Genomic DNA, 20252 nt, shown 5'->3' with positions numbered 1-20252 from the left:
AATCTAACACTTATAAAACTTTCATTCAGAAAGTTGGATCAAAATATTTACATATTATAAATAGTTAATAGTGAGCTCCAAAAATATTCAGATTTTTACTACTCTGTTAATAATGTTTTAGTAACAAAAATTCTATTTTCTTACTTGGGATCAATAGAAATCTATATTCTATAAATTACTATTTTGTATTAACCTCCTAAATCTACTTGTGTATTATTATTGTTTTGATCATCTCTGAAATTCTTTACCTTGGTTCTAAACCCTAAGTCTGACACACTAAAATCTTACTGTCACTGCGTTGTCCACGTGTGCACACATACTCCCATGAAGGAAAAGAACAGCCTTGGAAAACATTCCTCAGGTACTGCCTGGCTTTCTTGAGACAGACTCAAAACTGGCCTGAAATTCATACCAGGCGGCTTGGGCTTTCTGCCAGTGAGCCAAACATTGAGGTGTCTCCACCTCCTTGGCTCTGGGATTACAAGTGCACACCACTACACCCCGTTTTTTTTTTTTTCACATGGCATCTGGGGACCAAACTCAAACCCATGTGCTCCAACTAAGCTGTTTCCTCAGTGCCCTGCACTGAACATCTTAACAGAAGTAAATAATAAGCAACAAAGAACTAACAGTCTCTGAAAAAGTAAGAACTAATATTGATCTTTATACAGTTTACATTTTAAACAGTCTCTAACTGTTAAGCCTATCTATTCATAATTTAATTCTCTTGTAAATGGTGGTTTGGTACATCATGAACCTACACAGACCATACCTAATTTAACTAGCATTAGTTCTCATCCTGATCAATATAGAGGTTGAAAAAGATGTCATGTAGTTCAAGTTGATCTCAAACTCGCTACAGAGCTAAGGGTGACCTGGGGCTGCTGTTCCTCCTGCTCTACTTCCCAAATGCTGGGATAACAGCCATGTGCCACTTCACCCAGTGTCCATGATACAAGGACTGAGCCAGGGCTTTGTGCATGCTAGGCAAGCACCCACCGACTAAGCCACAAACCTAGCTCTATTAATCAGAATATACAATAGTTCATTTATCCATAAAGTAACAATGAGGGTACCACTAATTACTAAGAAGTGAAAATTGCTAGAACTATTTTAGAAGAGTTATTCAAGACTTAATATATATTAACTATGTGAATCAGGACTGATACTGGTGAACAGACAAACCCAAAGCTCATAGAACAGAGCAAACAAAACCCAGAAACAGACCGCTGAAAATGACTTTTATGAAAGATGCTTGTTCCCTGGTTTTCTGAACTAGTATACCCATATGCTGCAGGTAGACAAACTAAGCACTCTATTAGAAAAGAATAACCCTTAGGGGCTTTGTTTGATTCATGAATCGTCTCAAGAGTTTACTCTTTCATGTATTTTCCATTTACCTAGTTAGTGATAAACAGAAAGTAACAACTGTCTTCCCTTCTAATGTATAGCTATATTCTAAATGGCCAGATTTCATAGTGGTTTAATCCCTAGATAAATACAGAATATCTTTATCATTGATAGAATGTCACTGCTTACCTGAAAGTTGTTCATTAGTCCGTAATAACAAGGATTGCTTTCACAATAGGAAAAGTCAAAGTTTAATTTACAGGCTGCAGAAGTACAGTTCGTTAGCTCTGTGGTAATGGTATCATTAACATTCCCGGTGGCATCCCGAACAACACAAGAACCTGAAGCACAAGCAACAGTCAGAGTAGCTCATACACACACTCCTCTTAAAATCCTACATCCATTCATAAAGAAATCACAGTACTGTAGGTACATATTCATAATAGCATACACTTCATGCATATGCATCTTAACTCTGAACCAAGTAAGAAACTTTGTGGTCACTAAAATTTAAGTAATGAAACTAAACATTCTATTAAAAAAAAGTGCTACATTGCAGGCATTATATAAATGGTGGGAAAACTTGTATAAATATTTCAATCATCATTTGTTTCTCTGCCTTTCAATCATGTTGCCAAAAGCATCTCCCTCTAAATGCACCTGTGAACTCTTACAGGACTAGAGAGAGAGAGAACACTTAAGACTCTAATCAGCTTGAGAGCAGGCATACTTTCATGTCCTGTGCATCACAGTAGAGTCTAGGCTGGGCACATTTACAAGGAAAATCCTGAGCACCAGTACTACATGTGTGTGCTGTACCTGACAGCTTGGGGATAAAGGTTCTGTTTCTTTGAACTAGCTACACAGGCACTGGTACTGAGCTCTTTTCCAGCCCACTCCTGAACACCAGGAAGAAGGGGCAATTCCCCTGCTCACTGAGGACAGACAGAATGAAGTCAATGTGAAGTCTAGCAATACCAAAGGGTCAGACTAAAGCAGAAATGTATCAGTGGCAACAAAAGATTTTAAAAGTTGGAACATAATCAGTTATGCTATTAGTTAAATTAAAAACAAACCTTATTTAGCTAGGCTATATATTATATAAGCATATTTAAAAGTTTAGGTAAACACTTGGTTTTTGCAAATGAATTTTAGAAATATGTATTAAAAATAAATTAAATCCAAAATCATTTTTAAAACACAATTTGGTCCATCATGATATTGTCAGCATTTCTAACTTTTGTTCAGCCAAATTTCAAAATTACTTTGAGAAATAGCAATAAAATTCTGAAATAGAATTGTCACTATTTCTGAACAAAGCAATGAAAAAATGTGATAAAATTTAAATATTCTTAGTAAAATATACATGGACCCCTCTCACCATGAGAGTCACAAACTCGGAACTTATATTTGTCTGAGCATAAGGAGGTGCATGCACGACAGTGTGCTGGGCTCCCAGATCTTCACAACTTTAAAGAGTAAAACTAACTTCCGTGTGTGAATATAGCACATATGTCCAAATAAAATGGGAGTTTACAGGTACCATTTTACAAATATTTTTAATTTAGTATAATAAATAAATGGCAGAAAGGACCCCACAAAGCATTGGGTGGCTTTATGTCTCTGTAAGTCACCACTAGATTTCCTCAAGCGGCCTTTGCATTAAAACAGGCAACTGATTCTGTGCCTTTTTACCTGAAATATTTTGGAATGTTAGAATCAGAAAATATGCTATGAGCATCACAAAATTTCTAACACATATAAAGAAATGAAGGTTATTTACCTACGGACACTGCAATTCCTATGTAAACCACTGTAGTAATTAAAATGGCTAAAAGTGTTCCTTTGGGTATGGCTGACTGAGGGTCCTAGAAGACAAGAAAATTTTTTAGTCTATAAAAATAAACGCATGAAGAGCATTTTTAACGTATCAGAAATCAATACAACACTTTATGATACTTACTGCAAGATCACCTGAGATGTTTGCTCCAGCTAGAATACCAGTTGCAGCAGGGAAAAAGATGGCGAACACAGAAAAGAAAGTCTCTTCCTCTCGGAAATCCGGTCCAAAGTTCTCATTAAATATTTCAGCTACAGAGGACAAAACATTGCATCAGTTGCTGGACAGCAAATGAGAACAAAAGAACTTAAGTCAAGAGTAATTAGTATATATGGTCTCCCCACAATGGGTCATTTTTACTTAATGCAAATTCAGTATCTGTGCTCCTATTAGCTGATGAAATTGTTTGCTATCAAAACAGTGATGTAATCTAGGATCTGCCCTACCTTTTGATACCTTTTATGAGTAATTGTTTAAGACCTCCAAACTTAACTGTCATCACTAACTCAAATGAAAATTACAAGTATAGATTACTGACCGACTTTTCCTGACTTCAAACTAAGAAAACACAAGAAAAGAGGTAGGGAAATAAAAGGAAACACACTGATCTGGAGCCAGCCTCTACCCTACTCTCCAATACCCACTTCCATTATCACCTATATACACTAAAAAAAATGGTTTAAAGGAGCAATTAAAAAATACAAAGATAATCTCCTGAAGTTACTTCAAACTATGAGACTAGATAACACCAAAATAAAGAATATAGGTGGTGGGCCAAATGATGAACACAACTGTGTGCACGGGAAGGGAAAAGAGGCAACTTGACACAAGCTGAAGTCATCTGAGAGGAGGGAACCTTAATTAAGAAAATGCCTCAGAAGACTTTAATTAGTCACTGATGGGGAAGGACCTATGTAAGTTATAGACAGAAGTTTCTCTCCCGCCCAGTCCCAGAGCCAGTCCCAAATAAACACACAGAGGCTTACATTAACTATAAACTGTTTGGCCTATTGTTCAGACTTATTACTAATTACCTCTTACAACTTAAATTCACCCATAATTCTGATCTATGTTTAGCCATGTGACTTGGTATCTTTTCTAAATAAAGCATTCTCATCTTGCTTCCTCTGCATATGGATGATAACTCCATCTCTGCCTTTCCTCCTCCCAGAATTCTCTTAGTCCGGTTGACCCACCTATACTTCCTGCCTAGCTACTGGCAAATTAGCATTTTATTAAACTAACATGAGTGACAAGTGTTCACAGTTTACAGTAGGTGGTGTCACTCTGGGCAGGTGGCTGTGGGTTCTCTAAAAAATCAGGCTGAGGAAGCCATGAGGACCAAGCCAGTACTTGGCACTCTCCATGGCCTCTGCATCAGCTGCCTTCAGGTACCTGCCCTGTTTGAGTTCCTGCCCCAACTTCCTTCTCTGATGAACAAAGATAGGGACGTGCAAGCCAAATAAACCCTATCCACCCCACGTTGCTTTGGTCATGGTGTTTCATTACAGCAATAGAAACCCTAACTGAAACAGAGGGGTAAGAGGAGTAATAGAGCAGTCAATGAGTCAAGCAGAACATCAACTGGACAGCCAACAAGGAAAGCCTTTCGAAAGGAGAGGACTGTGACTAAAGAAGACAGAGCAATCTCTGCTGCTCCACGTCATTGTGACTTGACAGACTGAAGGATTACTAATAACACCATCGGGCTAAAGTCAACTGGGGGCAAGGCTAAGCACTGTCTCAAAGTATCGTTTATTAGCTGACAACAAATGGCAACTTCCCAACCAAGAAGCCTCTTAGTCCTCACCTTAATAAAGACATAAAAATTAACATCAAAAGTGGGGAAAGCGGAGGTCACTCTGACCCCCCCATTCTGGGTGCTGAGGGCACACTGCTTATCTGGCTAATGTAAATAACTCAGCTGGAACTCTGGACGCAGAGGCAGGTGGAGCTCTGTGAGTTTGAGGCCAGCCTGGTCTACAAGAGCTAGTTCCAGGACAGGCTCCAAAGCTACAGAGAAACCCCGTCTTGGGAAAAAAAAAAAAAAAAAAAACAAATAACCCAGCTGGAGAGATGACCCCCCCGACACACACACACACACACACACACACACACACACACACACACACCATCCTGAAAACTGTCAAGACGAAAAAGCCTAATGAGACTGAGGATTACGTCTTGAGTCAGTTTTGTTTTGTTTTAAAAAGGAAAGTGAACAACTTAATGCAACTGATTCTGGAGAAGGAGCCTGCAGTTGCTATTAGGATCTTCATGAAACCTGAAAAACATCTATGCATCATGCCAAAGAAAAATTTCCTGAATTGCCCTTTTCCTTAGTGGATATGTGCTATAGTATTTAGAGATAAGAAGTCAGGATTTTGGCCACTTTCATCTGCTTTCACAATTCATAGCATTTTTAAACTGTTATGTTTTGTTTTTTTTTTTTTTTAAAAAAAGTCACACGCCAAGTAGCATTTTGGTCAATGATAGGCAATATACATAAAGGGGTCTATAACTCTATGATGTCATCAACATCTTAGTTTGGGTAGGTATACCCTCAGATGCTTGTGCAGCAATAAAATCACCTAAAGATACATTTCCCACATCCCCATCACCAAGAAACACATAAACAGATGTATAATGAGAGCCATGCAGGCACCTCCTTCTTAGTAACACTGGCTTCTCTATACTGAACCACCTGTTTTTGCTATCATTGAAAAAAAAAGATGAAAATGAAAACAATTTTACTCTAATTGTACAGCCTATTTAAAGAGGACAAAACTGAATTATGAATTAGTGTGAATCACTAGACCAAACTTAATCACTATATAAAATACCTAAAATATACTAAGTCTAGTTAAGAGCAGAGTGCTGTAATTTGCATTCTTAACGAAGTATCCATCCTTTATACTTACATTTATAGCCAAAGAACCCCTTGGGCTTCTTGCTCTCCAGTGAGATAAACGTTCCTATGACAAAGTCAGCGATGGCCAGCAGAAGAATCACCAGGAGGACGATCTGAGCCTACGGTTGAAACCCTGAGAGTCACAGTCGATCTCCACACCTCCTCCATTACAGACTGCCTATCTCCTGCTCTTTCCTCCCGCATAGACTGTCTGTCTCATTTTGCCTTTCTGCCAAATGTCTTAACGGATGCAACGCATCAGTATCAGTATAAGTATCAGTAGATATTCAATACATGCTGTTACGTGAGTAACAGCTCTTAAAGAACTCTCTTAAAGTCAGGGCAGGGCCATGAGCCTGAAGTTCCCCTTTGTCAGGAAGCTGAGGCAGAAGGACCATAAGTCTGAGACTAGTCCAACTCTGCATTAGTAAGACCCTGCCTCAAACAAAACTATCTGAGAATGTTTAATTACGGGTACAATCATGCCACTCATTTCTACAATAAGTCCTAAGATGATTATATCACCAGCCAAGTCACAGGCTTTTCATTTCATAGAGCCCTCCCCACCAAGACTGAAACATTAGTTTCAGAGCAAACACAGTGGTGTGTCTGCCCGCAATGTGGCAGGAAAGGAGGAAAGACAGAAAGATGTGCCAAGTGGGGGAACTCAGGAACAGTGACAATGGGGGGGGGGGGCAGAAAGCCCTAAGTACACAAACTTTTCTCCAACTTTAGCTACTAAAAAAAGGTAGGCAAATACTATTCGCAACCAAAACATTTTAGAAAGTATTTTCAAATATAATTCCTATGGGAAAGGGAGCCACATGTGCTGCAGTGCATGTGTGGCTCTCCGGGGACAACTGAGGGAGCTGGGTTTCTCCTTCCACCTCCCTGTGGCTTCCAGCAATCCAACTCAGGCCCCAGGACATCTGTAACAAGCACCTTTACCCACTCAGCTGTCTTGCTGGCCCAGCAAAAATTCTTATACATTAACTGTGACCCAAATAGGTCTTTTCAATAAAGTCAATGTGCTACACAAGTAAATAAATAAAGGACTGGAATATACTCAGCGGGTAGACAAAAAGTCTACCATGCAATGGGCCTCAGGTGCAATTCTTAATCACTCAAAAACAGCATATGGATGAGCAAAGTAGTGTTTAACTGAATTTAAAATGGGTTATCTTCAAGTATATCAAATTCAAATAACTTATATATCATAAACTTCTATACAAATGGCTACCTTTCCACTAGATTCTGAAAATCAGTTTTAGTTTCCCAAAACTTGGGTTTTTGGAGCAAATGCTCAGAGACGCTCTGCCACAACTCACCTTGGCTTCCCACTCCATCCCAGCTACTGAGATGCCCAGAAGAATCACTACTGTAATGGCTCCAATAATTCGGATGTCATTGATTTCGTCTATCATAAGTATGGAATGTTCCTACAAAAGAGAAATAGCTATAGACATTCAATCAATGCTTATTAAGGGAATAGACAGAGTGTGCTTGTGTTCCCAGCATGTGTGAGTCGGAGGCAGAAGGACTATCAAAATTTCAAGGCTAGCCTGGTTTATACTACACATTCCCAGTCTGTCACACTGCAAGACCTTGTCTCAAAACTAAGCACTAATTACCATTAGTTGTCGTTCAGGTACCTTATATTTCTAATTGAATTACAAATGCTAGTACATCTGATATGGACCCAATAAATCAAGAAGAGGAATTACCAGTCAAGGAAATTATAATCTGACAGGCACAGTTTGTTTTAATAAAGTGACACAACAGAAATGTATTCTGTGTTTGGTAATGATTAGTGAGCCCATATTTTAATATTCTTTTATGATATAAAAGGGAAAAAGAATAAACCTTCATGCTATTGTCAAAACCACACAGTTCCTATTACATATGCAAATTTACTTATAAGCGTTAATAATGTTGGTAGCATTTTTTTTTAAGTTCACCAATAGTTTAAGCCATGTGTATGTGTGTATCCTGTCAGTGAAGATCTGGCAAGCAAATGACTAGGTCCAATTACCTTAAGCAGCTCCACCACAGTTTCGGCAAATCCAACAACATACATAGCAACTGCCACTGCATTGGCAAAGGCAAAGATCAAGCCAATTGCACCACCAAATTCTGGCCCTAGACTTCTAGAGATTAAATAATATGCTCCTCCTAAGAAAAAAAATGAAAAAGTTAGAGTTTTAAATGCTAACAATTCCTTTAGTTATACCAGGGAACTCACAAAACAGATTCAGCCAAGTGTATGAGTGTATTTTAAGAAGAAATACTCCAGAAGACAGGTATCTGAGCTACTCATGCTTATAGGAAGTATTGTAGTACAGTTAGTTCCATTAATAAAACAGGAACTTCAGAACTCCCCTTTGTAGCTTCTACAGATATTTCATTGGTCTGAAAGTTACAATTTGAAGGAATATACCTATCATAGGAAAGAATTATGGAGCTTCCTGATTAGTTATAAATACTAGTCATCCATAGTTACACAATGGATTTAAAGACAAAAACTTGACCATCGATATAGCCTGATTTTATTAAGACAGTGCTTTTTGTCACATAGTGGAAAATGTTAAGTTTTCTTCTATTTCAGTGTTTTGATTTTACTGTTACAAAATGAGGCTTTCAATTATTTCAAAAAAATATTTTTGGACATTTGAGACCAGGTTGCATAATTTCCATCAAGTTTAAATTTTAATAAAGCATCCACATAAATTATTTCCTATCTGGTCTCATTAGTCATACAAATGATGACAGGAATAAAGAACAATATTGCATTCATCAAGATAATGTATGTCAGAACCATGATATCACTCCCAGTCCCTAGGTGTCAAACAATGACTACTATTTATTATATGATAAGTCCTTAGAAAACTGGACCTTGCCTGACACTGTTACAAACCCAGCATGTGCCACAAGGTGCTCAAAATCACCTGACTAATTGAAGTACAAGTAAAATACACTTCACCTAATCCATAGAATAGGCTAATTCATATTAATTTCAGCAATAAACTTAAATAGCTTTACATGGTGTTCATCTTGGTGCCTGTGGTGGCTTTATTCAACTGTAGATGGGAAGAGACTGATCTGTGCAATGGAAGAAGTCAAGTCTGAATGATGAGACTGAGAAGCAGTATTATCTAAGGGCAGAATCAACACAATTCAAGCAAGGTCGGCCAAGTACAAGCTCTCAAGAACACAGATTCGATATACAGAACAGGCAACGGTTCTGGGCAGAGGAAGGCACCGCGACTTCAAAAGCAAGAATATGTCTTTCAGGTTGGGCCTGTGCGAGGGGAACTCACCTCCTCTTACAAACCCATTGGTAGCTATTGCTGAAGTAGACAAGCCTGTGATAGTCGTCACAACAGTGGCCATCACTATTACAAGGACGGAGAGACCTTTAAGGAGGAAAAAGAAACCATAAACCTTATATTCCTAAACTTGTCACTTCCTAGAACTAGCAGGGTTAAGCACTGATTTAGACTGTGGTGCTTTGAAAGAGAATAGTCCCCGTATGTTCACATTTTTGAATGTTTGGTTTCTAGTTGGTGGGGTGTGTGTGAAGTATTGGGAAGTGCGGTACTGGGAGAGGACTGCAGCAGGCCCAGACTCACTCTCTCTGCCTCCTGCTTGTGGGCCACAAGTAAGCTCCCAGTTACTGCTCCAGTGCCATGCATGCTGCCTGCCTGCCATCATGCTCCGAACTATGATGGTTATGTGCCCACTCTCTCAAACTGTAAGCAATCCCTCAATTAAATGCTTTCTTATGTAAGTTTCTTTGGTCATGACATTTCTCAACAGAAATAGATAAGTAAGACACAGGCCATAAATTACCTAATTCTAATCTCAATTTTGAGAAATAAAGTCAAACCTGTGAAAGTCAATTATGGTTGCAATCTACATAATAAAGGCAACACAGCCCAGTCAGCAACTGCAGAAAGGCACACAGCTATTATAACGTCGATCAAGAGGTGTGAAGCCACTTACCTATTCCAGCTTGACCCACAATCCACGACAATCGAATAAAGAGCATCACACCCCAAATGTTCAACATACAACGTACCTGGGAGAGAAAAAAGGGCACATCACAGATAAAGAATTATAATTAAAATAAGACACAGCAATAAAAATTAAACAAGTCAAAAGATAAATGTGACTGAAACTACAAAAATTTTGAAATCTAACTCCTTTACCTTCAGTTTGTCAAAGGGGCTTACCGAGGGCTTATGTTAGCTGATGTAAGTATGTTTATAAGTAAATGTGCTCACCAAGAGTGTCAGAAACACAACAGAAGACTATTTTTAAGACTACTGACTCTTTATTTGTTTGTTTTTGAAGACAGGGTTTTTTTTTCTGGGTAGCCCTGACTGTTCTGAAACTCACTCTAGAGAGTGAACTGGCCTTGAACTCAGAGATCCACCTGCCTCTGCATCCTGAGTGCTGGGAGGCACTAAAGGCCTGTGCCACAGGTGACACCTGGTAAGACTTCAAATCTTAAAGTTACAATTTGTCTTTATCATATAAGTTTTGCCTATGCATTGATAACATCTGCCATGAATGGTTAAGGCAGAGTTAAGGACTGCATGTACACCAACACAAATGTCAATGGATCACACCATTCCCAAAAATTTAAACTAAGTATGATACTCCCATAACTTGAGCTTATATTAATTTTTTTATTCTATGTTCCTCTTTGTGTGTTGTTACAACTGATTCAGCACCTGGGAGGCAGAGGCAAAATGAGTTCAAGGTCAGCCCGGTGTAGCCCAATCAGGGCTACATAGAAATACCCTCTCTACCAAAAGTAAAAACTTCTGAGTTTCCAATTTTATCAAGATGATGTGTATAATAATAAACATTTCTCCCCTAATGAACATAATATCACAAAAGAAAGAACACACAAGGCATTACTGGGTCTTACATAGTACCCACAAACAAACAGTGAGGCAGAAAAGCAGTAATTCTATCGAGAATATGAGCTAGGTTTGCTAATCAACAGGACTGGAACCATAAGTAGGGTCTATGCATACATACTAATACGCCCTTGATCCAGCCAAACTTCACAACTCCTTTACTTTCGGCAGTGTATGTAACCACAGCATCCCTGGTTGGAGTACTTTCTTCTCCATTTGCAAAGCCATCCTCAAAAGGTTCCTGGTTACAGAAAGAAACATGAATGCAAATTAAGAATTAAATAATCTTGAATCACTAGATAAAAAACAAACATAACTAAACATGGTTAACTACACGTAGGATGACAAAAACTTATGAGAATTAAATGTGATAAATTACATAATTTATGTCTTACACAGACAGGTTCAAGAATGGGGAGTCTGGTCCTCAGTACAGTGGTACTGGAGATGTGGAACCATAAAAAGAGAGGCCTCGTTCAAGGTCCCTACATCACCAGGGAAGCTACCCTGCTGGCATGTCTCCTGGATGTGGGTGATGTGATGCTCTCACCTGCATGTGCTCCTTCTACTGGACTGCACTATAAAGTGACACAGTAACAGGAAAGTCCTTACCAAAGCCTATAATATGCTGTCTGGGCCTTCATCATTCACGACTGGGAGCCAAATAAGCCTTTCTCCCTAAATAGCTTGACTCAGTATTTCAATATAATAAAGATAGGTTGCTCAATATTTTTCTTTAGGAAAAAATAATTAAAGCAATAAAGTAAAAAAAAAAAACTAAAATAAGTGTCACTATGATGTAAATCCATTTTAATGATTCCAATTCTGAAAATGGGCCTAGTGGTACAAATTTATAATCCAAGCACTCAAAAAGCAGAGACTGAGTTCAAAATCTGGACACCAATATAGGCAACAAAGCATGACCCAGTCTGTACTAATAATGTTTAATAATAATAATAACAAATGTTTTTATACATTGACAGTATCTCAAGTCTGCAGTGACTGCTGCCTGCCAGGATTAATCCAGACGGGACAAGAAATTCAGAGCTACTACTAGGCACGTGGTGGGATGGGCCTGTAATCCCAACTCTCAGGAGACTAAGGCTGGAGGACTGTGAGTTCAAGGCCAGCCTGTCCCAGTTCCAGGTAATCTTAGTAAGACTGCATCAAAGATGACAGACAGACAAACAGGCAGATAGTCAGGCCTTGGCTCTTTAGCACAAATTTATATCATCTAGCTGCCATATTCTTTCTCATATCTGAAATATCAACATTAACAATTTAAAATTCCTTTTTTGTTTGTTTGCTTATTTTTCACAACAGGGTTTTTCCATGTAGCCCTGGGTGTCTCGGAACTTGCTCTGCAGACCAGGCTGACCTTGAAGTCAGAGATCCATCTGCTTCTGTCTGAGCACTGGGATTAAATATATGCACCACCACTGCCCGGCTTAAAGTCTTTCCCATCAACCAATACAGAATATTCCCAAGACTCTTAAGAGTAGTTCAGAGCCCCATCCCTACACTGACTCTACATGTTCTTCTTAGTCACTCAGGTCTATTGACTTCTCCAGAAATCCCACAGTACATTCTCGCTGTTAGTCTTTCTTTCTTAGGTAAAGTTCCATGTCTCATTCTGTAGCTCTTAGTTTTTTATTCTCTACTTTATGTTTCAGTGGTTCTCACTATCTGTTCAGTCTTTACTGGGACACACAGGGCCAGCCATCTCAAAACTAGTATTACCAAGACTTAAGGCAAACTGTACAACTCAGGGTAGAAGGAAACGGCTTAGAAGACAGATGCTCTAAGTCTAACATATGACCTTCAACGCCATCACTATGGTTTTTAATCCGTACTCTCAACACCAGGGAACAAAACACAGCTATATTTTGGGCACTGATTTTTTTTATGAACACAGTCCAACTTTTAAAACTAATTTTAGTGTTTCAACACTAAAGTGAATTATGAATATAATAATGAAAAGAAATGAGTGGTGGAAAGTTATGTGTAACCACAGAACCTCATCTATACACTCTCTATACACTCATTCCATCTTCCCTGGCCTCTAGCCTATTCCTGTTCTTCTCTTTATGTACACTCTGGTGTAAACACAGCAACTAGCAGTCATTAACCTTAACAGAAATACGGAGAAATTAGTTTTTCTTCAACGTGACTAGACGTCAGTGCATCACAATCCCAGTTGGGTTTTACTCCCACTGTTAAATGTTTCCCATACAACAGAGGGGCAAAGCTGATTCCAAACAGTAAATAGAAACTCTTAATCCAGATTTCACCATTCCTCCCAGCTGCTCAATTATTCAAATAAAGTCACAAGGAGAAACAAGCCTATCAATCAAGCTTTATTAATCTTGAAGCAAAAAGTCCTTAGTTTTCACACTGCAAAAGAAAGCCTATAATATGCACAGAAAAGGAATCTCTTTCCATCTATTTAGAAACTGAATATGTATGTCCCTAATCAGCTACTTTTCCCAAAGCTAAAGTGCAATGTGGGTGTCTTTTGAGCAATGCAAAAGTATGCAGGCATCCTAAAATTTTTGTTGTGGGTGCTTATCAGAATCTCACATGCAAGTTGAAGGTCTAGCAATTATGCTGGTTTCTACCACAGTGTGAACACTGTGGAATACTGTTCAAAAGACAAATATTTTCTAGCTTATATGAAATATTACTTTAGAAAACTACTGCTGTGTTCATAGAAAACAGAAAGTTTCCTTCCTAATCACCCTCTAACAAATCTCCTTTTAGAAATTTTAGTATTGCTCTCCAAACTACAATATACAACTAAAGCTTGGTGTAGTGGTGCACACCTGCACCTTCAGCAGTATGCGGCTGGCACAATAGGAAGCTGCTGTGAGTCTGACGCATGCACCCTGAGCTCCAGGCCGAGCAAGGCAAGAAGACAGACCCCAACCAACCATCCAAACAAACATCCAAAGCTAATCAAATAACTGTTCTATTTGTGGCTGAATAAATGGACTGAAGTGTGATGAAACTGGGATTGGAACTAAATTAATTTCCCAAAATAAAAGGAAACCAGAGTTTGTTTATTTTGGTGATGTTGGGTATCCAAATCAAGGCTCTACTACTGAGCTCCAGACTCAGTTTTGAGTTGTTTGTTTAATATATGAGCTTTCAAGGGACAAGAAAATCTCAGGAATGACACTCTATCCACCTTGACAAAAATTTATATAAAAACATCACAAGTAAATAAAAGTTCAACTATGAAGTTAAGTAAGTTAGGCCAAGACAAAGGTACAAAAATAACAATTTTCAGTATTTACTATCTTTTCCACAATAGTAGGTGGAAAGTAAAAACTATTTAGTGGCATATTAGTACGTAGATAAATTAATTTAGCATTATTCTAGGAAATACAGCTCTGAAAAAAAGTAGCACTGTGATTCTGAGTTTGGAGTCGTAACGGAAATAAACTTAGAAGATAGGGAGATAGGAAATAATGGAAGGCAGACGGATGTTACACCTATTGTAACTGGAAGAATTTCTTATAAAACAAGACAAACAGATCCACTAGTGCAACTAAAAAGAGTATGTCAGCATGCCTATAATTCTAGTACTTGAACTACAAGAAAATTATTCATCTAAATTCAGCCTGGGGTACAAAGCAAGATTCCGTTTAAAGGGAAACTGGTGAAAATAACAACAACAACAAAACAACAACATACAAACGAAGTGTAGAATAAGGGGGCCAAGAGACAAGAGAATCTATCAGGCAGCTTAAAAATTCATGAATGGAACTTAGAAGAGGGGCCAGGGATAAACAGCCAGTGGGTGAGTGCATGGGAACAAAGAGAAACATACAGAGAGAAAACATGGGCAGGGTGTGTTTCTAAAGATTCAGAAAAGACAAGAATGGAAGAATTCTAGCTCCCATGGTTATTGTTTCTTTGCAGGAAGTAGGAAAAGGAAGAATTTTCTGTGGACTGGGTGTTGTTTGTTTGTCTTGTAGATTCAAAGCTCCCCCTCAACCATGGGCAAAGTCAGAGGACACAGTGGTATCAGGATGCAGGTCCCTGACTTGCTTAATACAGGGTCTCTTTGTTTGCTACTTCACAGAAGTAGCAAGCTGATTCACAAGCCTCCAGGGACTGCCTCTGCCTCCCATCTCCCCTAAGTAAGGAACCCGGTATTACAGACACATCACCATGACTGGGGGGATGAGGACTCTGGTCCTCAAGTTCAAATGGTCCAGGCTGTTCGCCAACTCAACCATCTCTCTACTGAAGCCTCCTGTGTGCAGGATTACAGACATGTGTAACCACATTTACCTACAAAAACTATTTTTGTCGCAGGTCCCCTCCCTGCACCAGGGAAGGCATTAACGGTGAGGAGTACAGTCCCTTAGTACAGTGGAAACACTATTATAAAAACAGATTTTAGGCAATGTTTATTAACACATATTCACTGTTAGTACAAACTTACTTTATTTTATTTTTTATAAAAAGTATCTTTACTCGGTGATTTTAGGCAAAGATAATGAACTGTATACTTGGGAAGGGGTGTTAGGCAAGAACAGTGGGGCAAAGCTGTGTCACAGTCTCTTTAGGGCTCGGGAAGCTACTGCAAGGCTGTCTCTAGAGTAATTTAAAGCCAGCTGAACATCAATACCTTTTAAGTAGGGAAATGAGCCAGTACCTTAGTGGTGCCAATGTGCAACAAGAGTCCTAAGTAACTCTGATGTTCTTCTCCCTGTATAGATTTTGCACTCGCAAAAGCAGTTTTCTGGGCATAAATAACAACCATATCCTTTGACTCATTAGGCACACAGATATTAACACTATCAGTCACCATGCTAGGGACTTGTGAACCATCTTTAAAAGTGTAATTTTTTTTCAATAGAGACTAATGAAAAAGGTATGTCTCCTACCGTCACTGAGGACCTTTTCATATGGAATGCAGCCTCCAGGAAATGTTTAGCCCTGTCAAAGGCTACATACCTTTTTTCAACGCCCACACTTTACTTTTTATGTCAAATTCCCTCTCTGAGAACTGGTTTCCTCGGATAGATGGAGATAATAATTTCTTCCCATCAATATCACATCCTGGAAGGTTTTAGGCTCTCTAGATAATATGACAGACATATATAAAGCAAGAGAGATGTCTGGTTTTTGGCTAGTTGAACTGATACACCGTAATTTAAGCATCAATGTCACAGTTCAAGTGTGACAGTTGTTAAATCAAATCTATAGAAAGACATTTCAGGTATTTTTTTTTTTTTTTAGTCCACAAATAGTGGGGAAGTTGTCCTTAGGTGACCTGCCTTTTCAATTTCTGGCTCCTCTTCAGAAGGAGAAAGTTTAGCCAGCTGACCTATGTGAGTGAGGCTAAGCTTTCCTGGACTACACGCACTGGTGTGGTCATCCGCTCTGGCTACTCCTGCTTAGAAGCTCTGATTCATCGCGATAAGGGAAGATCAAAGGCAGGGTCCCCAGTGCTCTCCACTCCTCTCGCAGTGATCACAGGTGAGTACACAGATTAAGTTTTGGTCGGTTTTGTGGACAATGAACAAGTCTACTTTTAGGCAAAGAGATACAAATTTAAGAGGAACAAGTTTTCCTTTTAGCATCACCTATGAAAAATGAACCACCAACTACTGTATTACTTTACATAGTGAGTAGGAAGGAAATAGAAGGCATTCATTTAGCAAATATACTAGGATGGCTATTCATTAAAGATAAAATATTGGAAAGAAATATTGGAAAGAAAGAATATTGGATATAGAAGGTTTTTAGTTTTTTAGTAAGTCAAAATCATATGAACTGGAAAGCATACAGTACATTCTCCTGACAGGATCGATTCAATACCACCAACCCTAATAAAAGACAACAAGGGATTACTACACTGAAAGCCTTTCTCATACTATCTATGAAATAAGTCTCGATTCTATCACAATTTAATTGGTGCACCTTTGATATTGTAAATCAAACCTTATAGTGACCTAAAGAGACAGCAAAGAAACTGAACAGAGAGAAAGATGGAGAACAGAACACTCAGAGGATGGGATGGATACAGAACAGTAGCTATATCGGAGGGAAAAAGGACATTTTAGAAGTCAAGATCATACCCTATTGAAGTTATCCCTTTCATATTACTCTAGGGTCACACCATCTAAATGCCTAAACACTTCAGCCAATCACCAAAAACAGACAAAAAAAACAGTGAAGAATACACATAAGTAAAACAAACTGATCCTTCCCTGAGATAAGCTTTAAATGGTAACAGAAATAAAACCACGATGGAAAAGCGGCAGTGAACTGTGCGGCCCTCCCAGCTACGCACAGTCCCATCTGTTTCCGAGGACTTCCACTACCGCAGCCACCCACCAAAGTCCACAGTGAGAATCAGGTGCTTTCTCCACTAGTGCGCCACAAGGCCGAGGAATAATCCGGCTCTTCAAAGTCTGGGGAGCAGACCCTGGCAGAGACTCCCACCCAAAGTAACTCAGGTTTCCTGTGGCAAACACCAGATCCTCCTGTGCCTAACACGGCAAGACACAAGTTTCTTATGAGTATGAAAAGACACAATGACCACAGCCAGCTGCATCACACCACCTTCGAAGGAGCCTGTCCAGATGTGTTCCATCCAGGAAGGGATACAAAATGTGTGACATGGAACAGGTGTGCACACTAACTTAACTTTCAAATGTACTGAGGCTATTTTGATACGTGGAGAAGGTCAGTTCCACTGGCCAGTCACTCAGTCCCTGGGTTGAACTAGCCACTCAAAGTTGCCATCGCCTTTAATCAGTGTTCCCGGTGATGCTCAGCTTTCTTAGTCCCTTGCAGACTTTACCTTCACAAGCCTGGGGCCTGGGCCCAAAGTGTCCAAGAAGGCAAAGAAAATGAAAGTATTCATACTGAATTCTTTGAATTTGGTTTTTTAATAAATAATATCTGATACAATTAAAAATAAGCATTAGACTGCTAACAAGAGGGAAATTCTCACTTTTTTCTGTTGAGCACACTTTGTTTTGAGAAACAAAGGGAAATTCTAACTTTGAGACTTTCTCTAGTCAAATCTATAAAACTATGACTTTGAATTTTTTTCAATGTCTTCAGAGTTTACTGCCCAATGAGACATGCAGAAATGAACATGAAATGACACATACACACACAACATTTATAAGCAAAGTTCTCATATTTTTCTAACCAAAGCCAGCTCTAATTTTACTAATTTGCTTTGAAACACCTCCCCTGCCAATTCTTCCAATTAGAAAATTATTGCAAGTTCACATCAAAATATTTAACTGATGCAATTTTCCTTCAGCTGACAGGTTTTTCTGTTTATTGAGAAGTGGTCTCACCATGAAAAGCAGGCTGGTCATGAACTCTGAGATTTGCATGTGTTTGTGTCTGGACTGTGGGGACTGACGGCATATGCCATCACTCCCAACCTGGGAAATCAGTTGTAAACTATTTTCTCCTAAGGGACTTTCAGCTGGAACTCCCTCTGCCTATAATTTATCTTAAGGGGACCTAGCACTTTCTCCATCCAAATCCTAGATAGACTGAGTCTAACCTCCCTGACTGGGTGGGTCCCACTGCTCAATGCTTCTGAGCTCCTTCACTGCACATACCATGTGCTGCAGTCCTCTTTAAATACAGCATTAAGATTTTATAACGCACACACTCACCTCCACTCCTCCAGAATGTGTGAAAATGAAACAGCATTTTAACTGAAATACAGTAAACTAACAGTAAGTTTTTATGGTAAGTCTTTTTTCTAAATAATACCTTAAAATAATATACTGGGTCAAAGTGTTAGCTCCCAAATAATCCTAGCCCTGCTACTCATTACCTATAGAATTAATTCCTAAAAGTTTGGTTCCAACGCCTGTGAAAAGGGGTACCCATCACATTTTGTTAGAAAAGACAAAATGAAAAACTGTGATGGTTTTATACAACATAAAAACTCTCACACCAGCTAAAAATAATTTCAAAAGGGAAAACTGTTAGTATCTTCAAGTTATGCCCCAGGATTTCATCATGAAAGCTTAGTCTGGCCTTAAACTCACATCCTCTGAGTACTGGGCTATTATTGCTTTAAATAAGCTCAAACTAATACATCGAAAATGTAAAGGTTCATCAAAAAGTTATTTACATCCTAAAAATAATTTTTGGATTATAATACTGATAAAAATCCTTAAGACACCAAAATTTCTCATACCATTAACCACAGCTTTCAAGTATAAGCCAAAATGTTACATTAAAATAGCTTACTTAGAATTTAAAATACAAAATATTGTATCTATGCATATATGTAGCATATAAAATACTGTGTATATGTGCAAATCTAGATGTCCAAGAGGCTTATTCTAATAATTGTTCTAATTTTTTAGCAAGTACTAGCTAATTATATCATCCCAAAGCTGCCAATACTTCCTATCCGTGCTGTCGGTGATTGGTGTATTCAGTGTAATGCTCCCCATACAGACTACGCTTTGAAAACAAAGTATTGTTTTACACAAATCCAAGTTGCTTTGGTTAACAATGCTCTATTAATATCCAGAGGCATTAATGCAAGCTCAAAACTCAAGTGCCACAGATAAAAGTGGTCAGTGTGACCATGTGACTTCACAATGAACCAAGTCAGAACTGCTGATCCAAGTCAAAGAATTCAGCACTAGAACTAGCTCTGCATGTTCTTTACCAAAACTTCAAGACTGAGCTACAAAAGAATGCTTCACAAATAACAACACAGGAATTACTTCAAATCCCACACAACATCCTAATGTCAACAGACTAAGAAAGAGCTTGAAACATTTTACATAAAATTCCCAGGAAACATTTACCTTCTGTTAACAAGAAGTAGCCCTGCCAACTTGTATTTCTAATTGTTTATGGGAAGAAGACCCCAAAATTAGGAAGAACCTGAAGAAACATGACAAGCAGCATCAGAACCAAGTCAGCACTGGAAACGCAATCTGCATGGAAGCCATGGGTGGACAGATAACACTGGGTGTTTCTCTTCCGTCATCTTTCCCATTTTCAGTTCAGGAACTCAGAATCAGAGATGGCATATCCTTTTTCTGAAGATGTATTAAGTGGAATGATCCAGATTTAACCAATGGTCAAGAACTGCAAACTGATAGCCCACCTGTTTGCTCACGGAAAAGAACGCAAAGAAAGTAGGGGTGGGAGCAGAGACTGGAGAGGAAACTTCCATGCACCTGCACTAGGGAAAGCATGAATG

At 38.8% G+C, this 20252-nt stretch overlaps 1 protein-coding gene across 1 annotated transcript in view; it reads right to left on the bottom strand.

The window, feature by feature from the left end:
• Slc12a2 (solute carrier family 12 member 2) overlaps positions 1–20252 on the bottom strand; it is a 72975-nt gene that overhangs the window by 43157 nt on the left and 9566 nt on the right. The window contains 9 exon segments of the mRNA XM_038330025.1: positions 1540–1691; positions 3134–3218; positions 3314–3441; positions 6112–6220; positions 7430–7540; positions 8134–8273; positions 9419–9514; positions 10104–10179; positions 11151–11270. Of these exon segments, the coding sequence (XP_038185953.1) occupies positions 1540–1691; positions 3134–3218; positions 3314–3441; positions 6112–6220; positions 7430–7540; positions 8134–8273; positions 9419–9514; positions 10104–10179; positions 11151–11270 (1017 nt within the window).

Source organism: Arvicola amphibius, chromosome 5 (assembly GCF_903992535.2).
Source record: "Arvicola amphibius chromosome 5, mArvAmp1.2, whole genome shotgun sequence".
Lineage (NCBI taxonomy): Eukaryota > Metazoa > Chordata > Mammalia > Rodentia > Cricetidae > Arvicola > Arvicola amphibius.
This window is presented reverse-complemented; position numbering and strand designations above follow the sequence as displayed.